Genomic DNA, 27,686 nt, shown 5'->3' with positions numbered 1-27,686 from the left:
TTTATATTAAATTATATTTATCTTATAGATCGTGTAGGAGGTATAATTCTACCATAATATTAAAGAAATATAAACACATAAATGGGATATAACACGGAAAAAAAAATTTAGCTTTCACAGCTAAAAACTAGGTCCTGTAACTAAACTTCGCTTGTATTATATGGACACCTGAAGTTGTAGCTGCGATATCTATTTCTATTAGCTGAAACATTTGTAACTGTGGCAGCTAAAAATTTAGCTGCAGTACACATTGCAGAAAATAGTTATAGCAATATGCACAACACAATTAGTAGTGATGCGCACGTTGTTTAGCTGTTAGAGCTATAAGTTTTAGTCCTATAGCTACTATTTTAGCTATATCAGTATCATAGCTAATATTTTAGCTAAATCTACACAAATGACGTTGTATATTCGAGGTATATCCTACAGCTAAAATAGTATCAAAAATGGTATAAACACGATAGCTATTGGCTGTGCTCAGCAGAAAAAACAGCTTTGCAACTGTTGTAAAATTTGTGAATCTAATTGACGCATGCTTTTAATTTTGACTGAATCTAAGAGCATACGCCAATCAGATTCACGAATTTTATAACAGTTGCAAAACAGCTTTTTCTGCTGAACGCAGCCAATGATTGTTAATTCTATTGGCAGAGGCTAAAAAATATAAGAGAAAATATAAATCACACATATATATGCAAAAATATTTTATATTTACTTTTCTTATACACATTACATGACTATTAATTCTTATATAAATTATATCGAATCTAATACGATTTTGCATTGATTTTACGCCATTATTATTAATATTCCTATTTTTTTATTTTCTTTGTTTTGTAGTATACTTCAAATCATACAATAAATAAATGAGAAATCAAGAAAAGTAAGCGTAAACGCTAAAATTAATATATTAAAATGCAAAATTGCATTTGACTATAACATATATTGCAAAAATGATTGTGTTAATTAGAGTATTATCAACATATTGTAAGAAAGATTACTTAAAACTATGTGAAATTATTTATATTTAATATTATAAATATTAATTCTAATTAAACTATATAAGTATAATAAAATGATAATAATATTATAATGTTATAATATTATTATCACTTTATAATAATGAATGTAATTGTGTGTGCTTTATTTATGTAATATTAATAAATAAATTTATATATTCAGTTTAACATAAAATAAATCTTTTCATAAAATATATGATATTACACACAAAAATATAAACAGAAAAGTAGGATATAAGAAGTATATGATTATATAGGATGATGTAAAATAACATATCGCTCACCAGTTGCCATAGTATAAACGAATAAAGGAAAAAGATCCAGTAAGTCTTCATATTTAATAAAAATCCACTTTGTACTTCGTACTACTTCAAAACCACCAATATCACAATTAAGACCCATATTTAAAAGAGAGAAACAAATAAAAAAAAGATTATTTTGATGAAGAATAATATATTGAATTTCTGCAAAAATAGGACAAGAACTTTCATCTGTTCCACAAACTAATACCATTCTGTGTTGATATTGAGTGCCTTTATAATTAACCCAATTTACAATAAAAGAATATGGATCATGAAGTATATTATTTGGCAAGAGTGATGCAAAATGATTAAAGCGATCGTGTTTAGTAATATTAATCATATTTCCTAATCCTACTTCAATAGTTGGAATAATACTTTCCTGAGCCATAAGTTTATAACAAAACGAAAGTTGATGACGAGTAGCGATAGAAAAAGCAATATTCTTTCTTGACATTACAACATTAGCAATTTTCTTTAAAGGTTTATGGAAACCTTCAAGCCTCATTGTAGATAATAAAATTAGTGGTCCAGATTGCATCATGACACGTGCGTAGTGAACAAGATAATGATGTTTTGGTTTTAAACATTCGTTCGTACATTTCATGTATTGGTTGTGATGTTCCAAAACTAATATTTTAAATGCAGAAGCAAAATCATCTGACACTGATCTACTTTGCAAAAGCTCAATAATTTCTTTTAACAACAAATATAATTTCCAAAATGGGTCATTATATGATTTAATACGATGTCCAATAATAACATCGAAAAGTCTACAAAAGATTAACATTTCTGAAGCTGTCATTTTCAGTTTGCTTTTTGTTGCAAAATCATTATCAATATAAGGTGGTTTATTTTGCACACCAGGACCATAATGAAACATTTGCACATTGTGATTGAGATCTGACAAATTAAAATCACCGATATCAATAAAATGACTTATTATTGGAATCATATCATAATGAGCAATACCTTCTAAAACATCATGCATAATGTCAACATAAGCGTTATCAGTCACATGAAATGAATTGACTTCATTAAAGACGCATTCTTCTTTAATTCCAGTAAGTGAACTGTTTTCTAAGGCTAAATCAGTTATATAAGATGTACGTGTTCTGAGAACAGTTTCGTCTTCAAAACAGGTAGTTTCACAAAAAGTGCGGTGTAATTTGCAAAATCTACATGCATAGTTTGCACGAAAACTTTGAAGAAATCCACACATTGTATAAAGTCCTAAATTGTCGCCAAATAGTGAACCTAGCACAAAGTAGATTTTATAAGTATTACACTTACAGTAATTGTTATTCCGTTTGTTCTAAAAAATTCAGTTCCTCAATCAAAGGTGCAAATATTCGTTTGTTTCCAAATTTTTTTCGGTCTTGAGATAGAAACAAAATAACTAAGAAAATATTCTCCAAACGAGATATGCATTCAGATGGCAAACATGGTATATAGCAATATACTCCTCCAAGAGCAGCATTATGAGAGCCTAACGGATTGTTCACTTCCCAATCATCATAATAAATGAAAAGTGGTAGAACGATAGTATCATTATCAAAGTTCTTTCTTTTCCGACACCAAAGTTCAGATTGAATAAAGTTTTTCACACTATCCAAATTTTTAAGTGAATTAATATAATGCATTGTAGTAGTAAAGGCATCAGGCAGTTGAAAAAATTTTTGTAATACTTGTCTTAAAGGTATGAAATAACTATAAACTTTTTCAATTTTTTCAGCAACAAATGATCCAGTATTTTTATACACCTTTCTATTACCTATATAATATTTAATAGGAGCTATATAATTACCAGAAGATTTATAATATTTAACTCGTTGATATTCATTTTTAAGATGATTGAATGGATTTTCTACACAATTAAACATTGATGTTATTTCTTTAATTGTTTCATTATCAGAACCAAGTGTATTTAAGTGTGAAATAACTTTTTCTTTTAAGATAGCAATATGACCACTTATCAAAAGTTCACTAATATCATTAATAATAAATTGGATATGATTTCGTGGGATTGAACGTTTATTATATAATTTTGCAACAAAAGCATTACTGTGATCTTTTATAATAGATTCAAATTCAGTAAGAGTTACTGTAGACAAATAATTTTCGGTAGTAATTTCTGTTGTTGACGATATACCAGAATTATTCGTAACAACCCGATCAACATATTCATTAAAAATTTCTGTATTATTACATTTAGGATGTTCATGAGTAGAGGACCAAGCAGGAAAGTTATGATTCGGTCCAAGTAAATGTTTTCGCAATGAATTTCGCAATGACCATTTTCGATAACATCCATTTTCACCACATTTAAAAACTGTAAATAAATGAGTATGATGTTTCAAATCAAAATGCATAAATAGACCATTGACAGATGTTTCTGATTCTTTACATAAAAAACACGTAGGCATGATTGCAATTGAAATACTTTTGGAAAAGAACTTATAATTTTTTGTATTCTTCCATCAAAGCAAGAGCATTAGAAGTAAGTTGAGAATTTTTATGCTTATCCCATAAAGTTTCAAAATCATATATAGCTCTTTGCAAAAACATAAAGAGTTGTACTATTTCGGGAGGATATTGAAGGTTTAAAGCATTACATGATTTAAACACGAAGTCTACACTTTTTAGTAGTGTTTCTACCTGATATCTTAACTCGTTGATTACAACGAAGCACTGATGAATTTCATCAAAGTTGGGACCAACTATCATTGCAACGGGCTGTGAGGTCAGACCAAATGATTTCAATTTTTTCGCACGCTCTTCTAATCTAGCATCCAGATCAGTAATTGTCTGTAAAATATAAACGTATTTCTAGTATAATATTTTAAAAAAGTCAAATTTTATTGTAATATAACATAGATTTTAATTCCAAAGAATCTAACGTGTGGAAAAAGAAAAATTGGAAAATATATTCAATTTAATTGCATATTTACCTTCGCATGTAAAAGAAATGCTTCTTCACATTCTTCTCTAGAAGGTCTCCAATCTCTTGGTTTACCTTTTTTTACTGTGATTATAGGGAATAAATGAGGCATTAATGATAGAATTACAATTTTGGTACCCTCTGTAGAAATATAAAATATATTACTAGAAAAATAAGTTGAATATAATTATTAGACAATATCACTATAAAATAAAATATTAAAATCTTACCAGGTGTCGAAACATTATCTAAACGTTTTTTAGCTTTAGAATTTACTCTATTAGTTACAAATTCTGATAATCGTGGCCAAGCAATATAAAGTTTTAAATTACGATCTGGATGTAATGTTTCAAGATCTTGTTCCAGCTTAAAAAAATATTTGTATTAACATTTTATTTTATTTCAAGTGCAACAAATTTTATTTCGATATATATATATATATATATATATATATATATACATATATATATACATACATATATATATGTTTTGTGAATTATGTTCAATACAATGTTGTCTAAAGTAAAAAAGTGAAAACTGTGATTTAAAAATCCATGCTTTGAATTATTTAATAGATACTATAGTTACATGTTATATACTCACTAATAGATAATCTAATGGATCAGAGAGAGCTGGAAACTGGCCCATATACTCATGACAAGGCTGATTATTATTTATAAGATCTTGAACTCGTTTTTTTGAAGTCTGAATCCAGTATGTAGTTACTTTTTGCCATGGTATAGAATTATTCTTCAGCCATAACAAATATTCTTCATAATTGGCGAAGTCATCATCACTCAGCTCATCTATAAGTAATGATAAATATTAATAATATTCTTTGTAAATAATTTGTTGTTATAAACATTATTTATTGTATAGATACATATATACATATATATATACACAGAACAATATATAAACACAAACGTACGTATATTACTAATATAAATATCTCTCTAAATTCATGTTTCTTTCGCAACATATTTAAACTTTTCTAAGCAAAACTTACTTTTAGTTACAATTGTTGTAGTAGGTATAGTAGACTTTATAGCCAACAAACCTGCTTTGATAAGTTGTCTTCGCATAGAATAATATTTTGTAAAAATTTTACCTCTTCCTTGTGATTCTCCTTTTTTATTCTTTATATACCAAACACTCTGCAAAAACAAATAATGTTAATAAGATAATTGCAGACAAGAATAACAATATAAATTGTATATTTATGTTATTTATTTCTGTTATTTTTATATGTATATAAATTGTATAATTGTTTTTTATTATTTTTATATATATTTTGTTTATTTTATATGTATTATTTTTATGTGTTTTATTATTTTGTTATTATTATTAATGTATATTATTAATGTTATGTTATTACTATTATACACGATTATTATTATTATTATTATTATTATTATTATTATTATTATTATTATTATTATTATTATTATTATTATACACGAGTTAAACTTACTTTTTCTTCAGTAGGAAATAATTTTTGTACTTCTCCGCTTAAAAATAATGCTCTGCTACTTGTAATACTGCAGTTTATGTTAGGTGATAGTTCATTACTAACAATTAGTTTTGCAAGCTTGTTTCGCATATCATTATTCAACCTTTTTTCTTTCTGGTATGAACTTAGCACCAACAAGCCTTCTTCAGATTTTTTTAACACAGCTTCAAGATCCTGCAATGATAAACATAATAATAAGAAACATAACAAATTAAAATATTATTGTTAATGTAATATGTAACATTCTTACATATTCATTATTCAAACGTCGTTTCAGTGATTGATTTTCTTTTTTTTTCAAGTGATGCATCTAATCAGAAAACAGTTATTATTGTTTAATAATCGTTAATATTATAATAAATGATTAGATTAGATAGTTCTCTGTTCTCATCACTAAGTTCACTTGTTGTAACAATAGATATGTTGTCTGAGAGACTATGCTGGGTTTCAGGTAATGATTGTAGATAGTGTATAACAATATCTTGAGTGTTTGTATTACACTCTATATTTTTTTGTGTAGTTTTTTCCATTTGTCCCTGACGGATTTGTACTGACGGTTCTTGATGAATTATATTAGAATTTTCCGGATATGATTGTTGAATCTTAACAAACATTTATGCCAATTTTATTTATATAGAAATATAAATTGCCTCAACAAAGAAATGTATAGAAAATGTAAAATGTAAATGAATACCTGTCTTTCATTTGAAAAATATTGTTTTACAATACTTTGAAATTTTCTTCGAGGTCCTATACTTGGGATTAAACTTTTCAGATCTTCTTCTGTTAAAATATTAAATTGATCTATTTCAATTTCTTGAGCTAAAATGCAAATAAAAAATACATATATATCAGATATATCAGATTTAAATATTAAACAGTAAATTATCAATAAGACTATTTTATGTATTTTATTATATAATATTTTGTTTCTTACTGTTTGTAATGAATAGTTACAAACGACAAGAGAGAAAAACTTAACTATCTCAAGTAACAAGATAGAAATTAAAACAAACATATTATAAAGAAAGTTCTAACACTGTGCAAAGTATTGTAAAACAATTTTAAATAATTTCAGCAACTAATATATTATGCAATTAATAATTACAAAAACATAAAACTACAAAATAACACTATGTGATCTGTAATGAGATATATTAAGATAATACGCGTGAAATGTTGTAATTGGTAAAAGAAGAGAATAGATTGTCGTGAGAAAAGGTATATTAGGTCTTAGCAGAATGATTTGCAATGTTCAAGACAATATTTATAAAATGTTCATATATTATTAGTATTATTAGTCATACACTAAAATTGTTATTTTTGAATATTTACATACATATATTTATTTCTTGTAAATATTGTTTCGTATACATATTTAAAGCCTTGTGTCCATGATAACAAAAATCGATCCAAGATCTTGGTTTAAGAAATATATAGCCAATCAACTCGCAGTTTTTATGGAAGAGCAGAAATTTTATTACACATTTCTCAGACCGAGATTTCAGATTGATTTCTATTATATGAGGTTGAAGACCTGAACACAGTATTATGCCTTACTTAAAACAAACACAATTAAAACATTACACAAAGAGCATGAAATCATTGTCTTGAAATTACAGTTATTCTACTAAGGTCCTTGTTCTTGCTTTTTTTGTCGAAAATAAGTTAATCTGTACTTACCTGTAAAATTCGCTGTTATTTCAGAAGAGAATCCCCATTTTGTTAATAAACTACACGCACTTATGTCCGACATATTCTTGAAATAAGCTTCGAAAGACAAGAAACTGTTTAACAAAATATTACGTCCGTCTAATATGCAGCAGAGTCTAACGTATTGCGTGTTATACTGCATGTACTACTGTTGCGTCATATACCGCGTCGTTGAAAACAAAAAAACGATCGTCTCATCGACGAAGAGACATATCAGATAGCTAGGACAGCTAACTTTTTTATATAGCAGCAAATTTAGTAGCAAATATAATTTCAGCAAACATGATTAGCTACAACAGACACAATTTTCTTTTCCGTAGATATATTAAGTAGCTAAGAATTAACTTTATGTTGCTAAATAAAATGACTGTAACAGACATGCGATTATCTACGATATTTTGCTACTGCATCGACGTATTAGCAATAACAGCAAATATTTGTTATGTAGTAGCAAATTTGGTAGCTATAGCAGCAAATATAGTTTCAGCAAACCATAATTAGCTGTGGTAGAAACAATTTTTTTTTCCGTGAATGAAAGGATGAATAAGTATGAAATTTCAAAATCGCATATCTCATGAACGAAGAGAAATCGCCGCAAAATTCAAACGATGTATTACTTAGAAATGTATTCTCTATAATCATATATATCATATATGTTAAAATAAAAATCATATACATCGTATATGTTAAAATAAAAATTTTTCGTGCTGTGTCTAAAATCTAAAGTAAACATTTACCATAAAAACTTCGAAACATATGTTTTGAAGTTTTTATTATCAAATTTTCATATTTTGTGTATTAAATAAAATAAATTATTCTTCTTATTCCCACTGGCAGAATTAAATGGAGAGACCTATTGAACTCTGTACAAAACTCTGAACTAAGCATAACATATGGTATGGTATGCGACAAGGACGCAAAAAAGTCAATAGCTAGCTATTGTTTTTCTACAGTCCGAGGGAAAAATTATTTCAAATCGATTCCAACAAGCAGATATGTTTCAAGCAATCATGTTTACAGCTCACTCATTTCTTAAGAATAAATTTTATCGATATTGTAACAGTGGGAGCGGAATAATTAATATTTCATATATATATATATATATATATATATATATATATATATACCCAGACAGCACAGTAACGTTTTAAAAACGTATTAAAAACATATATACTGGACGTTTCGGACGTATTTAAAACATCCAGATTAGATCGTTGAACGTTTTTAAGACATTTTAAAAATATCCAATGTTACTTTCTTGGACATTTAAAAAATGTCCATTTTAAGTACAAAATAGACCAAAATTGGACCTGTTTCGAACATTAAAAAAACTTTTAAAAATAGGTAGATATGTAGATAAAATATTATTCAATTTTAATGCAAATTAGAGTTAACTTGTTAGTAAAACTTGGACAGTATTCATATTTCAATCTTATATTGAAGAGTGTCTTAAAATCCCATTCAACCAATGAAATGGCCGCAGCATTATTTCATTAGTTGAATGAGATTTTATAAGACAATCTTAGAAATAAGATTGAACTATGAATACCGTCCAATGAGTTTTGTTAACAAGTTAATTCTAATTTGCATTAAAATTGAATAATATTTTATCTATATACCTACCTATTTTAAAAAATTCTTTTAATGTTTGAAAGTATTGACTACCGTCCATATTAATGTGTAAAATATTTTAATATCCTACTAAAAAATTAAGTTCCTAATATAGCTTTAACATCAAATTTTAACAAACAAAAAATTCAATATAGTAATTTTTATTATAACATATTACATATTTATTGTGATTATATATTCTTGTAATATTTTTTTTATTATATATTAATAAAACTGTTTTCGAACTTTATATTCTTTATAAAAAATATATATTATATACTCTTATTTATAAGAGTATATAATATATATTTTTTATAAAATATTTTTTATAATATATCTTTATTTATAAAAGAAATAATAAACTTTTTAAACGAAACAAAAATATTCTTTGAATAAAATAAAATAACATTTTAAACGAAATCTCTTTTAAAATTAATTATTTCTTATTTAATTATGTCTTAATTTTCCCCTCTCAGCAGCTCTTCTCAACCATCCTTGGATACATTTTTCCGAATGTTTAGTTGTTTCGCAATATCTTCCTTTCGTTGATGCACCTATTTAAAATAATATCATTAAAATAGAATATTAAAATTATTTTATTTATGCAATTTAACAAAATAATAAGCAAAATAAATTATGCTATGTGTATGATTATATGTTTATTATTTTGAATTATTTGGGAATTGCTAATTTTTTGTAAGAAAGTATTATCAAGAGACATAGTAGTGTCTTATACAGGTAGAATAGGATTGCGTTTCACGCATAATACGCGCCTTTATCTAATTAAATCTAACCTAATAGTATACTATTAGATGTAGTATTATGTACTATTTAAATTATATGTGCATATGCATAAAATAGAATGCAGTGAATCAAACGCATGCAAATTTCTAATTTTTGTAAAAATATGAGATAAATTTTTTTACATATTTTAGCTTTTTTCAATAAATTCATTTTTAATGTTTATAATTACAAATTTCAATAATTTGGATTAAAATTTTTTTATTTGAATATTTGTGAAATAATAATTATTTTTTAGAATAATACTCACTTATTAAAACTTTACAAATATTGAGGTCACAGAATGCTTTTTTCTGTTTTCTCCCAAAAAAGCTGTATTTGTCTGCAAGTTTATTTGTCATTATCATTGAAAGTGCTCTTCGAATAAATTCATATCCATTCTTTCCTCCTAGATTTTGCAATTCATTTATCTAAAAAATAAATAAACGTTGCTTACAAACTAAATATAATTAAAAAATGAAAATAATATATTTTACATGTGAAATGTAATGTGATAAATACGATTTAATTTTTACACACATACTATTTAATATATGTATATATGTATGTGGATGTATGCATGTGTGTAAATATATGTATGTATATGTATAACGTAATTATTTCTAATTTAAATTAATTATGACATATTAATAAAATAAGTAAAAATAGTAATATTATAGACTTCAAAGTTTAATTACCGCATTAGTAATTTCATTTTCATTTTCCAGAATAAGTTCCACTGTCTGAAGTTCTTCTTCGGTTTGAAGGGGAAAATTTAAATCTTTATTATTAAATATTGAAATTATTTGTTCTTTTTCTTTGTTAGCATTTGTTTGCTGAGAGACATTTTTTAGGTTCAATTTAATATCTTTGACTTCAGATAATATATCAGTGACCACACTTCGTATTAAATAATTTTGGGCCACTAAATTTTTAACAGTCTATTCTGAAAAAAATTATTTTAATTTATATTTAATTTTATTATTATATTGAAATTTATTGTCAATATGTATGTGTATATTGTGTGTAATGTTTATATCATATTACCATCAAGTTTCTTACTACTGCAACAACTGCATGTTGAATTGCATGAAGCACCTATAAAAAAATACATCACATAACAATTTCTCATAAATTTATTTTTAAATAAAAATGTTTAATTTTCTATTATTAGTTTGCCCGTTGACAATGTCTCTCAAAATTATTTTTATGAATATGTATAAGACTATAAAATGACGAAACTTATAAAATACACTTACTATATAAAATACACTTACTTTGTAGTGTTGTATCATAACTTGTCGAAGCAACATCTTTATCAAAAATTGAATTATCTGTAAAAAGAAGAATTTTAGAAATATAAAATATAATATATATGTCTGAGTAAAAATAAGTAATAATAATGGTAAATGATCCCGCGAGTGCTTCCTTTTTATAGTAATTTTTGAGGGCGTGTAAAATTTCGGGGCGGGAATACCTCAAGTTTTCTGACGTATTTGTTTGGGCCTATGTTCAAAAATGTTTATGACATTATTGACAAACGGTTTTGTTTATCGGCCGGCCCTTTTCATCGCAAGCCGGAAAATTGTTGTATCGCGAGAACGGTTCTGTTTGTCGGTCGGTCTTTTTGTCGCCGATTGGAAGAGTATTATATATACAGGGTGATCCTGAACAGACGTTTGTCTTTAAAAAGATAAATTGTCGAGTCTATTCTAAGACGATTTTCCCTTTACCAAAATTGTCTACGAGGCTTAGTTTTTAAATTATTAAATAAAATAGTTCGCGAATTACGGAACGAGTACAAGAGGTAGACAGGGACGACGCAACTCACCGTCCGATACAGGCGATCATGTGGGGCGCGCGACGCGATCAGCTGATTGCTACACACGATGAGTGTAACAATCAGTGTGTGTGTGTGTGTGTGTGTGTGTGTGGGGTGTATTTATGCACGCGTATCCACACATGCACCGTACTCTCTCTCTTTCGCTCTCTCTCTCTCTCTCTCTCTCTCTTTCTCCCTCTTTCTCTCTCACTCTCTCACTCACTCACTCACTCACTCACTCACTCACTCACTTATTCTTACCTTAATAATGAGATTCTTCATACTGCTGATAAATAGCAGTGCCCAGTGTGTTGCACGATAATAATCGTCGTCGACGAGACGTCGTTTCTTCAACACGCAGTCTGACACAAATAAGCGAAGTTTTTTCTTTCATCACTTTCGACACTTTTACAAATTTACTCGCGCACTTAATCACTCACGATTGATAAAAGGAGGAATTTACCAACGGTTACGGTACGAATTTAATAAACGGTTAACGCATTTAATTATTAATTACACACTCGATTAAAGAAACGCGTTAACAGAACGCGATACTCGATAGAAAGCGCGCGACGCGACGACCGACGACAAGCAGGTCAGGTTAGTACTAGCGCCTCTAGCGCTGCCAAACATAAACGTGTAGCATTACGCGCGAGACGCGAGACGCTACCGTGTGTCTTATAATTAGCTGCAGCTTCCGCATTGTGAATGCGATAGTTTGGAAAATCCAAAATCTGTAGTATTATATTTGGTTTGTGTAAATAATTTATTAATATTTATTTTGCTTTATCTCCTTTTTGCAAGCGAAATGTTCCATGTAAAAATATGTTGGTCGCTCTGAAAAGAGCGGATTATCTTTGATCGCTCTGAGAAGAGCGGATTAAAATATGATTTATAATAAGTGCTCGAAATTAGCACCATCCATTCTAACGCATGCTCTCATGCGTTTCACTAAATTATTTTGGACGTTCTCCATCATTTCGTCTTCGATGGCCCAAATAGCATGTCGTAATCTTGTATCTAATTCGTCGACATCTTCGGGAAGCGTTTTGTAAATTACTTCCTTACAATATCCCCATAAAAAAAAATCGAGAGGGTTGAGATCCGGGGATCTTGCGGGCCACCGTATCGGGCCATATCGACCCATCCAACGTCCAGGAAATTGCTCGTTTAAATAATTTGTTACAACTCTGGCGTTGTGTGGTCCAGCTCCGTCTTGTTGAAAAATAATCTTGTGTCTGTCTAATAATGGAACTTCTTCTAAAAATTCGGGCAGATTATCTCTTAAAAATTCTGCGTATGTTTGGCCTGTTAAAATATCTGGCAGAATAACTGGACCAAGTATGGGAGTTCTCATTATTCCAGCCCACAGATTCATCTTCCAGCGAACTTGGAAATTTCTTTGTCGCGTGACTCTGGGATTTTCTTCGCTCCAAAAATGCATATTATGTGTATTAAAAATTCCTTCTTGTGTAAAAAACGATTTATCGCTGAATATTACATAAGAAGGAAATCTAGGATTTTGATCCACTTTTCGTAGAAAATTTTCACAAAACGTTCGTCTTGTGCGGTAATCTTCTGCTCGCAAATGTTGCACGCGAGTATAATGGAATGGATGCAAGTTTTCTTCTTTCAGTATTCTTTGTATAGTTGCGTAAGATAAATTGTGTTCTCGAGCAATCACTCGAATACTTGATTCGGGATTATTCTCGAAAGCACGCAGAACTTGCTCCGTATTTCGTACATTTCTTGCATCGCGATGTCTCCCAGTGTCCTGTTTGTTTAAAAGGACACTGCCAGTTTCGTACAGCCTCTGAGCTGCTCGAAGTATTACGGCAGCGGATGGATGTCTTGCTCGATTCGGATACAATTCTGTGTATCTTCTCGCAGCTACATGATATTGCCCATGACGCGAGTCGCGAGTCGCGAGACGCGACTCGCGGATTCGTCGCGGGAGACGCGGAGGGGGCATGGACCCCCTGCGAGGATCGTATAAATACGGTCGGGCGATCGATGCTGCAATCAATAACCCTTCGATCATTAGAAGCGTTAAAAGCACGATATGGCGTACACAAACGAAGAATATTACGATATGCTGATGGCACTTGGCGAGTGTCATGGGCAATATCATGTAGCTGCGAGAAGATACACAGAATTGTATCCGAATCGAGCAAGACATCCATCCGCTGCCGTAATACTTCGAGCAGCTCAGAGGCTGTACGAAACTGGCAGTGTCCTTTTAAACAAACAGGACACTGGGAGACATCGCGATGCAAGAAATGTACGAAATACGGAGCAAGTTCTGCGTGCTTTCGAGAATAATCCCGAATCAAGTATTCGAGTGATTGCTCGAGAACACAATTTATCTTACGCAACTATACAAAGAATACTGAAAGAAGAAAACTTGCATCCATTCCATTATACTCGCGTGCAACATTTGCGAGCAGAAGATTACCGCACAAGACGAACGTTTTGTGAAAATTTTCTACGAAAAGTGGATCAAAATCCTAGATTTCCTTCTTATGTAATATTCAGCGATAAATCGTTTTTTACACAAGAAGGAATTTTTAATACACATAATATGCATTTTTGGAGCGAAGAAAATCCCAGAGTCACGCGACAAAGAAATTTCCAAGTTCGCTGGAAGATGAATCTGTGGGCTGGAATAATGGGAACTCACATACTTGGTCCAGTTATTCTGCCAGATATTTTAACAGGCCAAACATACGCAGAATTTTTAAGAGATAATCTGCCCGAATTTTTAGAAGAAGTTCCATTATTAGACAGACACAAGATTATTTTTCAACAAGACGGAGCTGGACCACACAACGCCAGAGTTGTAACAAATTATTTAAACGAGCAATTTCCTGGACGTTGGATGGGTCGATATGGCCCGATACGGTGGCCCGCAAGATCCCCGGATCTCAACCCTCTCGATTTTTTTTTATGGGGATATTGTAAGGAAGTAATTTACAAAACGCTTCCCGAAGATGTCGACGAATTAGATACAAGATTACGACATGCTATTTGGGCCATCGAAGACGAAATGATGGAGAACGTCCAAAATAATTTAGTGAAACGCATGAGAGCATGCGTTAGAATGGATGGTGCTAATTTCGAGCACTTATTATAAATCATATTTTAATCCGCTCTTCTCAGAGCGATCAAAGATAATCCGCTCTTTTCAGAGCGACCAACATATTTTTACATGGAACATTTCGCTTGCAAAAAGGAGATAAAGCAAAATAAATATTAATAAATTATTTACACAAACCAAATATAATACTACAGATTTTGGATTTTCCAAACTATCGCATTCACAATGCGGAAGCTGCAGCTAATTATAAGACACACGGTAGCGTCTCGCGTCTCGCGCGTAATGCTACACGTTTATGTTTGGCAGCGCTAGAGGCGCTAGTACTAACCTGACCTGCTTGTCGTCGGTCGTCGCGTCGCGCGCTTTCTATCGAGTATCGCGTTCTGTTAACGCGTTTCTTTAATCGAGTGTGTAATTAATAATTAAATGCGTTAACCGTTTATTAAATTCGTACCGTAACCGTTGGTAAATTCCTCCTTTTATCAATCGTGAGTGATTAAGTGCGCGAGTAAATTTGTAAAAGTGTCGAAAGTGATGAAAGAAAAAACTTCGCTTATTTGTGTCAGACTGCGTGTTGAAGAAACGACGTCTCGTCGACGACGATTATTATCGTGCAACACACTGGGCACTGCTATTTATCAGCAGTATGAAGAATCTCATTATTAAGGTAAGAATAAGTGAGTGAGTGAGTGAGTGAGTGAGTGAGTGAGTGAGAGAGTGAGAGAGAAAGAGAGAGAAAGAGAGAGAGAGAGAGAGAGAGAGAGAGAGAAAGAGAGAGAGTACGGTGCATGTGTGGATACGCGTGCATAAATACACCCCACACACACACACACACACACACTGATTGTTACACTCATCGTGTGCAGCAATCAGCTGATCGCGTCGCGCGCCCTACATGATCGCCTATATCGGACGGTGAGTTGCGTCGTCCCTGTCTACCTCTTGTACTCGTTCCGTAATTCGCGAACTATTTTATTTAATAATTTAAAAACTAAGCCTCGTAGACAATTTTGGTAAAGGGAAAATCGTCTTAGAATAGACTCGACAATTTATCTTTTTAAAGACAAACGTCTGTTCAGAATCACCCTGTATATATATATATATATATATACATACAGAGTGACTGATAACTTTTTGCGGCCCCGAAGTGTAAAGGTAGATTGGCTCAAATTAAGAAGAAAGGTCCTCTACTGTTTTGCGATATTCGCAATAATTAATAACGAAAAATTAATCAAAGAAGATCGGCCAATCTGCATGAGTAGAAGCGCGCGGCGACGAAAGTTTATATTTTTTAAAAATAGAACTTTTATAGAATTGTCGAGAACTGCCGTTAAAACTACGGATCATCAGCACGACACATTTTTACTAAGTGTCGTGCTGGGCGAGAATTTTAAAAATTTTTTAGAAATTATTGATTTTTGAAATATCAATCTGAAATTACAGGCCGAATTTGAACAGAACTATTGGGAACTCTTGTCAAAAATAATGATATTCAACGCGTTTTGGTACTTTAGAGGGAAGGGTGTTGATTTGCGAAGTTGGCACGACATTTTTTCGATTTCGATTTTTTAATGTAAGGAATGTGGAACTTTTTTTAATTTTTATCAGGAAAATAGGATTATAAAAAGTGCTATCAGAACTCTTAATATTTTTTTAAAATTTGCAGATTGTCCTGTCAGCTTTACAGACACAAAATGTATGGACTCTCTCTCTCTCTCTCTCTCAAAATAAGTTCGCGAGCACATTCATGATCGAAAATCAAAATATTATCCGCAAACGGGGACAATAAAACGATAAACATATGAGAATGAACTCATAGATTCATGACATTCAAAAAAATTTATTCCTTAATTGGATATTAAACAAAAATTTCCAATTTTAAGCAAAGTCTTTAAAAAATATATTGTTTTATAACTTGTTGATATATAATATCATACTCATATGATAAATATATAATATATATAATATCGTCTCACATGATAACTCCTTCTTAGCCATATTTTGATATGCACTCACGACAATATATGCTTCTTCTTTTTGGAATTTTTTCTCTCAGGCACACTTGTGGAATTTTGTAAAGAGATATATTTGATCTTTTGATAATAAAAACTTTCTCGAAGAGAGTCAAGGCGTATGTCGAGAAAGATTTGCTCTACGTTTTTTATTTTTTAGAAATTTTCTCTGATTCTAAGAAAGTCAAAGTAATCAAGATAATCACTTTTTGTTGACGCATGATGTATGATGTTTAAGATCAAAAAAATTCGAACAATATATTTTATGGGCAAAAATCAATAAAGTTAAATGAGCATTTTAACTTATCGTTCACATGTTTTAACTTATCGTTCACATGTTTTAACTTATCGTTCACATGTTTTTCTTTTCACAAAAAACGCACAAAAGGAGTGAAAAAAATTCTAAACATTGTCAACCATAGTGAAAAGTATAATGACCAATACGCATAAAAGAGATGAAAAGAATTGTTAAGAGTCCAATAAAAATGATGCCAGAAGAAAAATTCTAATAGCATGCAACCGTAGGGAAAAGGATGATTCATACTACAGTTGTATGTTGCTATCTATCCGTGTGGTATGATCACACACACACACACACACACACTTGAAATTAAATGATGGTTTTGAGTGAATAATGTTGAATTAATGTTATTGACTTTGAGAAAGAGATGCACTTTCTTTAATATAGATAATTCTTTATTTGCTTGGTGAATGACATGCTCTTGCCTTTTCTTTTTTTTTACATACATAAAACCAAAACATTACACACATGCTTCCTCTTTTTTGTTTTTTATAGCGCTACATGCGGAAAATGTGTTACTATTTTGAACTACATTTTTCTTAGATCCGACAATATATATATATATATTTTAGGAAACACTATCTTGCTAAAAGGCACGGAAGTTTTATTGAATAATAGCTCTCCACCGAAATGAAAAGTTGTGGCAAAATGCACTAACATTTGATCCAGACAGATTTTTGCCAGACAAAATAGAAATATCACAGAAACATTACATGCCATTTAGTTATGGCGTAAGAAATTGTATAGGTGAGCAATAAATCACAAGATATTACGATAAAAATTTATTTATAATTAACTAACAACTTTTTGCAGGTGCAGGATTTGCTTTGTTATCGATAAAAATTCTACTAGCAACATTAATACGCAATATCGTATTTGAGACGGATTCTAATATTAAAATAAATGAAATACAATGAACAATTGAACATGGATGTTGCTTTATCTAGCGTGAAACCTCTAAGCGTTAAATTAAAAACACGAGGTCTCCATAATAAAGTAATATAAAAATATATTATGTAATAATTATGTAACAATACACGGTAAAAAATAAAATGTTAATTTTAACATTTTTCACATATCCCAGAAAGTCCACTCTAAATTTTAAGTTAAAATAACTCATTCATAAAAAATCAAATAGAGCAAAGAAAAATATTCTTTTCCTGGTTATATGTTAACAAAATTACTTATAATAAAATTTTAATTTAAAATATAATTTCTACAAATACAATTGTAAAATATTCTTTTAAAAGTGCGATTTTTTAGAGAATTTTATAAATTATTTTCAGGTAGACTTATTTTTACGATTTCTGCATATTTTAATAATACAAGAAGTCAAGGTTAAAAAAAATTATTTTAAAAAACAATAGAAAAGCAAAACAGTAACATTAAAAAAATTGATTTACCTTGGCATTATTTTAAGACAGTGATTGATTTGATTTGATAGGCTTTCTGGTTTGACGTTCGTCATTGTGCCTTTATAATAACACATGTAAAGAAATTCATTATTCAAGATATTAACTATTATAATAATTGAATAATAATATTGATTTGTACATTTTATGCAATGCATTCGCTAAACAAATATGATATGAAATTATAAAAAAAAAAGTCTTTTGTTATCCAAATATTTTTGAAAATAATAATCAACTTGGTAATTATATGTATTTCATTATTTTTATTGTTTCAATATTCTCGATATTAATTTATTATGTCGAATTTCGAATAATATTTTGCAGCATATTTTACACATATTGTCATTAAAATGTTTTCAAAAATAATAAACATAAGAATTGAAAAATCAAGAAACACGTTAATACCTCATGTAAAGTCACACGCAGCAACGACGAGACTAATCTATGTATCTATGTATATGCGAGTCGATCATTTAGAAGTATCATCAATTATCAAATTTCAATAACTACTGGATCAATCTTAATAGACTTAATCAAGCTTGAGTCTCATTAAAGAAAGTATCTGTAGTTGTGTTTTATGTGTCCTATAAATAGAAATATTACAAAGATGGGAAATAGTCGCAAAATTCCAAATATTTGTGAATATTTTTATTTAAGAAATGTTTTGGACAAATCATCAATTACTTTTCCGTTCTTTTCTATTACATATGTTTCGATTACATATGTTCGCACGCATGCACGCACGCATGCACGCACGCACGCACGCACGCACGCACTAAAATAAATCTAATTTTGCTGTTGTGAAATTATTACACAATTTTTTTATATTTTGTACTCTATGAAATTTTATCATTAAGTCAACAGAATTTAATATATTATTTAATTTACAAATAATAAAATAATACAAATTATATTATATTATACTTAACCGTTTGAGTGCCACGGACTTGTTCGGTTCCATGTCGGAAAGTACCAAGCGCGATTGCACTGTTTTTTACTTATAAGCAATAATTATTATCCAGGATGTATATTACCGGAAAAAACCTGGAAAACCTGGGATTGTCAGGGATTTTTGTTTTAACCTGGAAAATCAGGGAATTCTCATGGAATTTTATTAAGACTCAGGGAATTTTTTAAAAACTGCTTCTGTGATCATTTTTTTTATATTGTAAGTGTAAACATTCGCTCTGTATAGAATATCTTGAGCGATATCGAGCGTGCAGTTACTGTGAATTTACAGATTGATGCGCTGGCACTGTTGGATACTGGACGGGGGCAGCGCGGTCGCGCCACTTGACACTCAAACGGTTAATGTGTAATTTATGTGACTTGTTCTTTATCTCTTGCAAAAATGTTTATTTCTTTTTACTTTTATGATAACAAATATAGTATATAGATGTTTTATAATAAATAAAAATACTTTGCCTTACCACACATAGTGTTAAGCGTATATTTTAAGATGTAATGGGAAAGATCGATTTCCTTTCCATTTATTCTCATTTTTCTAAGTTTCTTTGTTAAACTTAGAGATTGATCGACAAATGTATCAAAAAAATTTCGTAATATTAAACTATTAAAATTTGGAATTATAGATTTTCGATGTTTTCTCCATATAGGTACTGAAATAAATGTTATAGGAAGAATATATTAAAAAAATAAAAAATTAAAAAAGGAAAACATATATATATATATTGTTACGCGCGCGCCCGAGTCGTTGCGGCCCTGCCGTTGTCCGGATCCCGTGGTCAATTGTTTATAAACAACGAGAGTCAGCTGAGTCGTAAAATAGCAGTCAAGCTATACGGACGCGTTTCGATCCGCGGCTTATTAATCGTTATTCTGTGTTCTCTGAGTTCTGTGTTCTGTTAGATTAAAGTTCTCTTAATCTTTTAAACCGTGTCTTTATTTACGAGTGCGCGGGTGCCGCGAAATTAGCGTGTGCCGATCGGTTGTGTCGCGCGCGTTCGATAAATATCGTTCCGCGGACGCAACAATATATATATATTTTGTGACGTGACGTTTTCTGGACCGTCGGTTCGCGTAGTGCGTTCAATACATTATTTAGCATTTCGACTTTTGGGGAGATCGATGAGCAGATCAATCCCTCCGGGCCTAGGACATTTTACCGTGACTTCTTCAGAAATCGCCGCCTTCAGTCACCTTGTAAATCTTGTGTTCGCGTCTTTGTGTAATCGCGTCGTAATCTATCGTAATCATTGTGTTCTCTCTCTGGTACGATAAGTTGCGTGTCGATATCGATCAGTTCGCGCTTCTAAGCATTTCGTAAGATCTGACGAAATTCCGTGAGTCATTGTGTCTTTATCATTAAACCGGAAGAAAGTATCGATATTCTTATCTATATTTGCGGCAATCTTTAGCCTGTTCATGAACACTGCGCGAACTCATGAACTATCGAGTGTTGTGCGGATCGAGAGCGAGATATTTTATGGGTTCATCCGATTGCGAGTCTATTAATTGATTCTGCTGCGTTAATTGCGTTGATCACTCTTGCACTCAAAAAAATGTTTTGCAAATGTAGGTAGATTTCTAGATGTCGCAACCAAAATTTATCGCTATTTTTTGTATCTGACAGAATATCGTTTGTCACAGATAGAATTTATAGCAGTAACATTCTAGCAATATCTGCTAGAAAATTTAAATCCTATTGCTAGATATTAATCACTGCATTGGATAAATATGAGTTTCAGTACTGCAGCTAGAACAATTTTTGTGAAAAATATAGCTGCTGATTATAACTGCAGCAGCGAGATAATATGTCAATATATTATAGATATCACAGCTAACTTATTTTTATAGCTACAGCTAAATTAATAACAAAGCTTTTTAGCGTACCTATGCAATTTAAAAGAGAGACAGTTTTGGTCAACACCTCTTTTTTTTTATTGAATGTATTTGCTTAGCGTTGCATATACAGGGTGATTCTAAATAACTTTATGCTTTTGCAAAAATATAATCTTGACCGAATTGTAAGACGATTTTTCCTTTGGCAAAATTTCGTCCGAAGCTTAGTTTTTGAATTATTAAAGGAAGTAATTAACGTATGACGGGTCGAATACAAGAGACAGGCAAGGGTGACGCGATTCACCGTCAGACGCGGGTGCTTACGCGGGGTGCCTGCTGCGATCAGCTGGTCGCTATACACATACATACACACATGCGAACACATACATTCTCTCTCTGTCTGTCTGTCTGTCTGTCTGTCTCTTTCTCTCTCTCTCTCCCCCCCCTCTCTCGCTCATTCGCTCACTCACCTTTCTTTTTTATTTTTATTTTTTTTTTTACGAGAGAGGGGAAAATGCATTTTATACATACCCACCGGTCGATCCAGTGAGTTATGTGGGACTCGAGTACCAAGTCGAATTACCAACTCGGTACTCCCTACCCACTAAAAACCCCTCTCTTTTCACGAATTTCCTTTGACACACTGACTTCCCGAAATCTGTTTTCACATAACGTCAAAAAATAGTTATTATTACCTTGTTCGATGACTTTTGATGTATTGCTGTAATTGCTTGAAGGAGAAATGAATTTTCCGATAGATCGTACGTTCTCAAATTTAACGTAAATATCACGTTGCAAAAGACAAGAAATCCACACTAAATTATTAACTGAAAGTTTTTCTCCTTTCATGAACTGTATTCTTTTATAAACTTTAACGTAATCACATTTATTTACTCACTCGATGAGACGAGAAATTTACTAATGACTCTCACTAATCACTATTAATCACTGTCGAATAATAACTGTTGGCGATTAAAAATCACTCGATGAAAGAAACACGCGCGGACACGTTACTACACGATGCGACGACGCGACAATGCGACGATAATTACTCGGCGACTGCAAGCAGTTTTTTGTCATGGTAGGTTGCGGTAGGTTAAGGTACTACTGGCGCAATTGAACGCGATCATGTGTTCGATTGAAGAATGCGGTAAACATAATAAACATTTAACATATTAATATTATTATTATCATGAATGTGTGTGATATCCATACATCGTATGATATCTATTTAAAAATTAATTAGATTAAATAAGTGTTTTTAAAATATTTATTACTTTTACTATTATCTTAAATAAATATTTAATATTAATATTTTATATGATAATAGTAAAAGTCTTCTTTTCTTCTCCGCGGTGTGCCACCTTGTCGTGGTGGAGAAGCTCCCCTCTTCATTTGAGGAGGGGTCTAAGAGCACACAATTGCACTTCCTCGTCGCTCGTTGGCGCTGACCGGCGGGAGTCGGGAAGGGGGGTTGCGCTCCCTCCGGGCACTGGCCTGATGCGCATAGGGGTTGGCGGCCCTGACTTCAATCGCCCGGTGGCAAGGCATCGTAGGGGGAGGATTGCTCCCTGCCCCTGACATACGGGTGATCCCGTGGAAGGAGGGTGCCGAGCGGTAGGTGCTCCTATCGTGAAGCGTCCCTCAAGGGGGAAAGTGGGTGCCGGCCGGGACCCCCGCCCGAAGGACTGGTTGGGTGACTTAGCCACCCGACCGGGCCAGAGGCGGGATTATCTTAGCCTGTGACACCCACGGGGTGTGCGTGAGTGTGTGGATGAATGAGTGGGTGTGCGGATGAGGCACGGCCGGCCCCGGTGGATATTCCCGTCAGACTAACCAAGGGGGGAGTAGTAGCCCCCCGACCGCGGTGGAGAGGTGACGTCGGTACCTGACCTCTGCCCTGGAAGATGCGGGAACGTAAGTCCTGGACTTGTCCAGGCAAAGTCCGCCTGAAGGGACATGTTTAACGTGGAAAGACCGCTCCCTCACCGCCGTCGGAGCCTATGCCGGGGTTGAAGTCGGGTAACCGGGCGTGTGTATGGAGGAGTACATGGCCGGTATTTCCTCATACCCGATGCCGGGTAGGGTAAATCCCGGCACCGTCTAGCCCGAGGTTTGGGTTACTCGTGGTTCGGATTCACGGGGCTCACTCGATAGGGGTGACGTAAAACCTTTAGCATCATACGGTGGACCCGGCCCTCTCCGGGAACCTTTTATTATAGAGTCAGTGTGGATGACTAGGGTTGGCCACCCGAAAGCCGCCTCTCGGTGGTTGTCCACTTTCACTAGGACTATTAATCCGGCAGGGAAGTAGCCCTACTGCGGTAGGGCTCCCATGATGGGCGAACTGTCATTACCTTTTTGCAGATATAATATGGACGACCTTTTTACAATTTTCGGCGTGGGAGGAGAGGAGGGGGTGCGCTCACCCCCGGTGAAGGGATTTTCCGGACGTATCCGCGACTCGAGGGCATCCACGTACTTGGACACCCCAGGCATGAGGAAGGCCAAGGCCACTAAGGACATTCCTCAAGCGGTGGTCAACGAGGTCGTCGAGGTCGTCCGGGGGAAGGAGGAAGAGGCCATCTTTCGGAGGAGCAGCCTGACAGCGCGCTCCCCGACTAACATTGGAGTCAGGGCCACCACCCAAGAAGTAGATATGCCCCGCGACACCACCAGAACGGGCAACCCCCCGAATGGCGGGAGTCTGCTGCCCATGGTGCAGGTCGAGAGGCTCGACACGGCGACGGCGGACAGGAGTGTGGGTGGATGTGCGTCTACCCCCCTGGAGGCCACTGGTTTAGAGGACTCCGTCGTGGGGGTGGAGGCGCACACCCCGATCGGCGAGGATGGGCTGGAGGAGGCTTCATCGTCCGTCCTGGCCCCCTCCAAAGCGGTCAAGAGGGGGAGATGTCTACTGTCTCCCGGATCGGAGCGCTCGACCTCCTTGACAGAGGATGAAGGTTCCACCACAAGCGCAGGCTCGAAGCAGAGGAGGAAAAGAGGAAGACCACGTACGACGAATATCATCGACGAGATCAGGGCAAGGGAGAGAGAGAGGGAGGAAGAGAAGAAGAGAGAGAGAGAAGAGTGGGAGGAAAGGAGGACCCGAACTTGGTCATCCCGCCGTCCGCCAAGCTGCCCAGCTTAGAAGTCGTGATGGGGGAGTTGGAAAATCAGCCGACCCCCGACGTCACGTCCGAGCTGATGCAGGTTGTGCGGACAATTGAGAAGGTCGCCACCACTGCAAAGAACCTAAGTGGGCAGTACGTGAGAAGGTTGAGATCTGCGGCCCTAACGGTCCATGCGGGTCTCAGCATTCTCGCGTACAGGGCGCAGGTGGAGCGAGGTGGAGATGGGGAAAAAGTCGCCAGCCTTAGGAAAAAGGTCAGGGGACTACTGATGGAGAAGGTTAGGATGGAGAGGGAGGTGGAGCAAGCTGCCCAACATAGGAAAGAGGCGGACAAGACAATGAGGGAGAACGAGGAGCTGAGGCGGAGGGTAGGACGATTGGAGGAAGAGCTTAGGGAGATGAAAGGTAGGCTCGTCGACGAGATGGATGGGGGGGCCGGCGGGTCAGGGGAGGTGATAAGACATCCCCCCCGGCGCGCCCGTCTCCTCCCCTGTTGCGGCTGTCTCCTCCCTCGGTGGATGGGGGGGTGCGGGCGTCACCCGGGAGAAGGGGGAGTCTGCCCGCGACTCCCCTCCTCCCGGGGGGCGGCGGCGGCGCTTGGTCCCGGCCTTACCTTCCTCCAGCAGATCGAGGGGATGCTGAGCAAGATGGCGGAGCAAATGGTGGAGAGGCTCAGCGTCCGGGGGTCGTGGGGATCCTTGGCTGTTCCACCGGCCCCCGTCGCTGACCCCTCTTTGGTGGAGTTCGGCCCCCATGCCGGGGCCATCGGGCGCTGGGGGGGGCGCCGGCGAAGAAGAAGAAAAAGAAGAAGAAGAAAAAGAAGAAGAAAGAATCCAGCGCTCCTGCCCTGGAATATTTCGGGCGGCCGGAGAGCGGGCAGGAGCAGCACCAGGAGAGGGCGAGGGAAGCGGAGGAGGCGAGGCCCGAGGGACTGTCGTGGGCCACGGTGGTTGGGAGGAGAAGTGATCCGAGTGGGACCCGGACCCGCTCCCCCCGACCACCGGGAGGCCCGGCCGGGAGCCTGTGACGGGATGTGGCGGTGGAGGTGGGGGGGCCCTCCCCCCATCTAGGGGGGGAAGGATCCCCTCCACAGCCGCGGTCACCATCACGGCCCCCGACGGCACGTACGCCGAGGTACTGCGCAAAGCGAGGTACGGAGTCGGCGCCGAGAAGCTGAAGAGCCTGGGAATTGAGGACATGCGGGCCCGTCGTGGAATGACGGGCTCGTATGTCCTCGAGATCCCAGGCCCCACGAAGGAGGACAGGGAGTCCAAGGCGGAGGCCCTGGCCGCGGAAATGCGGAGGGTCTTCGCCGAGGACTCCTCTGTCCGTATAGACAGGCCCACAGCGGCGGTGCGGATTCGAGGCCTGGACGAGGCGGTGACAGTGGAGGAGGTGGTTGCTGCCATCGCGGACAGGGGGGTGGCCAAGCCCGAAGAAATAAGGGTCTCCATCAACAGGCCCACTTACGGGATGGGGGTGGCTTGGGTCCGCTGCCCTGTCAGAGCGGCGGACGACCTGGCGGAAGCCGCCCGCATAAGAATAGGGTGGACGACCGCCAGGGTGGAACTGGCAGCGGCGCGTCCCACCCACTGTTTTAGGTGCTGGGGAGAGGGACACGTGGCCTCCAGGTGCAGGGGCGCCGAGGACAGGTCTCGCACCTGTTACAGGTGCGGGACGGTGGGCCACACGGCTGCATCCTGCCAGGCGGCCCCTTACTGCCTGTCGTGCGCGGAGGCGGGGAGGAAGGCGGATCACCGTAGGGGAGGAGTGAGCTGTGGACCTCCATCGGGACGGGCCACGCCGACCTCCGCTACGCCCTCACGTGGAGGGACAAGACGCGGGGGAGCGGGAGCTGAGGCGCCCCAACAGCGGCAGCAGCAACAGCAGCAGCAGCCACAAGGAAAGCTCCGGCCCTCGAGGAGCGGGACAGGAGGGAAGGAGAAGGAAGGGGAAAAGGAGGCGGAGGAGGAGAGGATGGAGATAGAGGACACTGATGGCCAAAGGTAAGCCAGCGCCCCTATCTATCCTACAGGCCAACCTCAACCACGCCCGCCGTGCGCAGGATCTTTTCCTGCACACAATGGCGGAGCGCGGTTGTGGGTTGGGCGTGGCGTCGGAGCCGTACGCGGCCCCCCCCCGACCACCCGTCCTGGTTTCCGGGAGGGTGCTTGGGGGGGCTGCCCCCCTGGTGGCTATCGTGCGGGGGGGCGACGAAGGGTCGCCTCCCTGCAGGATGGGGACCAGGGGTCGGCACTTCGCGATGGTGTGGTGGGGGACCACCTGCGTTGTAGGCGTATACCTCCCTCCCTCGCTGAGCCTGGCCCAGTATGAGGCCGAGCTCGGCGAGATAGAAGAGGCGGTGAGGAGCGGCCTCCCCGGGCCGGTCCTCGTGATGGGCGACTTCAACTCCAAATCTCGGAGCTGGGGCTGCCCGTCCGAGGACCGGCGCGGGGAGACGCTGCGGGATTGGGCGGGATCACTCGGGCTGACCCTGCTCAATGTCGGGTCCGTCGCCACTTGCGTGAGGCCGCAGGAGGAATCCATCATCGATTTGACGTGGGCCTCCTCTGCGGCTTTGCGCATGGTGGGAGGATGGAGGGTGGCCGCTGAGCTTGAGACCCTGTCGGATCACAGGTACATCGAGCTCAGCTTGGTCGCCCGACATCCGCCCACCGGGCCGGACTCACAGGAGGTGCGTAGGTGGTCCATCACCAGGCTGAACCCGGACCTCTTGATGGCCTCGATGCAGGCTTCGCTATGGGTCTGAGGGGAAGACCCTCTGGCGTGGGAGGTAAAGGGAGTGGAGGAGTTGGCATCGAGGCTTCGCAGTGCTCTCTGGGGAGCCTGCGACGCCTCGATGCCAAGGGTAAGGAGAGGATGCGGGAGGAGGTCGGCGTACTGGTGGACCGAGGAGATCGCGAATCTCCGCGATGCCTCGGTCCGAGCCAGACGCCGACTTCAAAGATGTATGCGAAGGAGGGACCGTAGCGAGGCCTGTATTGAGCGGGCGCGGGGGGGAGTGTCGGGATGCCCGACACTCCCTCGGCGTCGCCATCGGGAGGTCCAAGACCAGGGCCTGGGAGGAGGTGCTCGCCTCCCTGAACGAGGACCCGTGGGGGCGCCCGTACAGAATGATCCTCAAGAAATTGAGGCTGCGGGCGCCTCCGATTACGGAGTCTCTGACCCCCGGCTTCCTTGGGGAGGTGGTGGAGACTCTCTTCCCCTGGG

General features: G+C 36.7%; 3 protein-coding genes across 4 annotated transcripts; 1 reads left to right on the top strand and 2 right to left on the bottom strand.

Moving 5' to 3' along the window:
• Positions 1-3,453: 3,453 nt before the first annotated feature.
• On the bottom strand, positions 3,454-7,626 carry LOC145960523 (uncharacterized). Its single transcript, XM_083080062.1, has 10 exons — positions 7,456-7,626; positions 6,467-6,594; positions 6,135-6,374; positions 6,023-6,073; positions 5,734-5,946; positions 5,269-5,416; positions 4,863-5,065; positions 4,490-4,625; positions 4,270-4,400; positions 3,454-4,126 (listed from the first exon to the last, which is right to left on the bottom strand). Exons 1-10 carry the CDS (start codon positions 7,526-7,528, stop codon positions 3,776-3,778), a joined length of 1,674 nt encoding a protein of 557 aa, XP_082936188.1. The 5' UTR covers positions 7,529-7,626; the 3' UTR covers positions 3,454-3,775.
• A 1,832-nt stretch (positions 7,627-9,458) lies between these two features.
• On the bottom strand, positions 9,459-11,428 carry LOC145960366 (uncharacterized). 2 transcript variants are annotated; one of them, XM_083079759.1, is made up of 5 exons: positions 11,154-11,428; positions 10,924-10,974; positions 10,575-10,817; positions 10,148-10,307; positions 9,459-9,650 (listed from the first exon to the last, which is right to left on the bottom strand). In XM_083079759.1, the coding sequence occupies exons 1-5, from the start codon at positions 11,187-11,189 to the stop codon at positions 9,544-9,546; spliced, it is 597 nt and encodes a 198-aa protein (XP_082935885.1). In that variant the 5' UTR covers positions 11,190-11,428; the 3' UTR covers positions 9,459-9,543. The 2 variants fall into 2 exon arrangements, with proteins under 2 accessions (XP_082935885.1, XP_082935887.1); XM_083079761.1 differs by lacking the exon at positions 10,575-10,817 and having other exon boundaries at positions 9,460-9,650; positions 11,154-11,425.
• Positions 11,429-26,691: 15,263 nt separating this feature from the next.
• Positions 26,692-27,225, top strand: LOC145960153 (uncharacterized). Its single transcript, XM_083079410.1, has one exon. The coding sequence runs from the start codon at positions 26,692-26,694 to the stop codon at positions 27,223-27,225; it is 534 nt and encodes a 177-aa protein (XP_082935536.1).
• Positions 27,226-27,686: the final 461 nt, after the last annotated feature.

The sequence above is a fragment of the Camponotus vicinus genome, unplaced genomic scaffold (genome assembly GCF_025532165.1).
Source record: "Camponotus vicinus isolate PSW18456_S1 unplaced genomic scaffold, iyCamVici1.0 SCAF_10, whole genome shotgun sequence".
Taxonomy (NCBI): Eukaryota; Metazoa; Arthropoda; class Insecta; order Hymenoptera; family Formicidae; genus Camponotus; species Camponotus vicinus.
The sequence above is the reverse complement of the archived record's forward strand: the minus strand, read 5'-3'. Positions and strand labels throughout refer to the sequence as shown.

Coding starts and splice junctions, on each gene's coding strand:
- LOC145960366 (XM_083079759.1), bottom strand. CDS start 11,189: ATGTTGCTTCGACAAGTTATGATACAACACTACAAA. Junction 10,975..11,153: donor TTATGATACAACACTACAAA/GTAAGTGTATTT, acceptor ATTTTTTTATAG/GTGCTTCATGCAATTCAACA. Junction 10,308..10,574: donor AAAATGAAATTACTAATGCG/GTAATTAAACTT, acceptor TTTATTTTTTAG/ATAAATGAATTGCAAAATCT.
- LOC145960153 (XM_083079410.1), top strand. CDS start 26,692: ATGGGGACCAGGGGTCGGCACTTCGCGATGGTGTGGTGGGGGACCACC.
- LOC145960523 (XM_083080062.1), bottom strand. CDS start 7,528: ATGTCGGACATAAGTGCGTGTAGTTTATTAACAAAATGGGGATTCTCT. Junction 5,066..5,268: donor TACAACAATTGTAACTAAAA/GTAAGTTTTGCT, acceptor CATTACTTATAG/ATGAGCTGAGTGATGATGAC. Junction 4,401..4,489: donor AGATAATGTTTCGACACCTG/GTAAGATTTTAA, acceptor ATATTTCTACAG/AGGGTACCAAAATTGTAATT.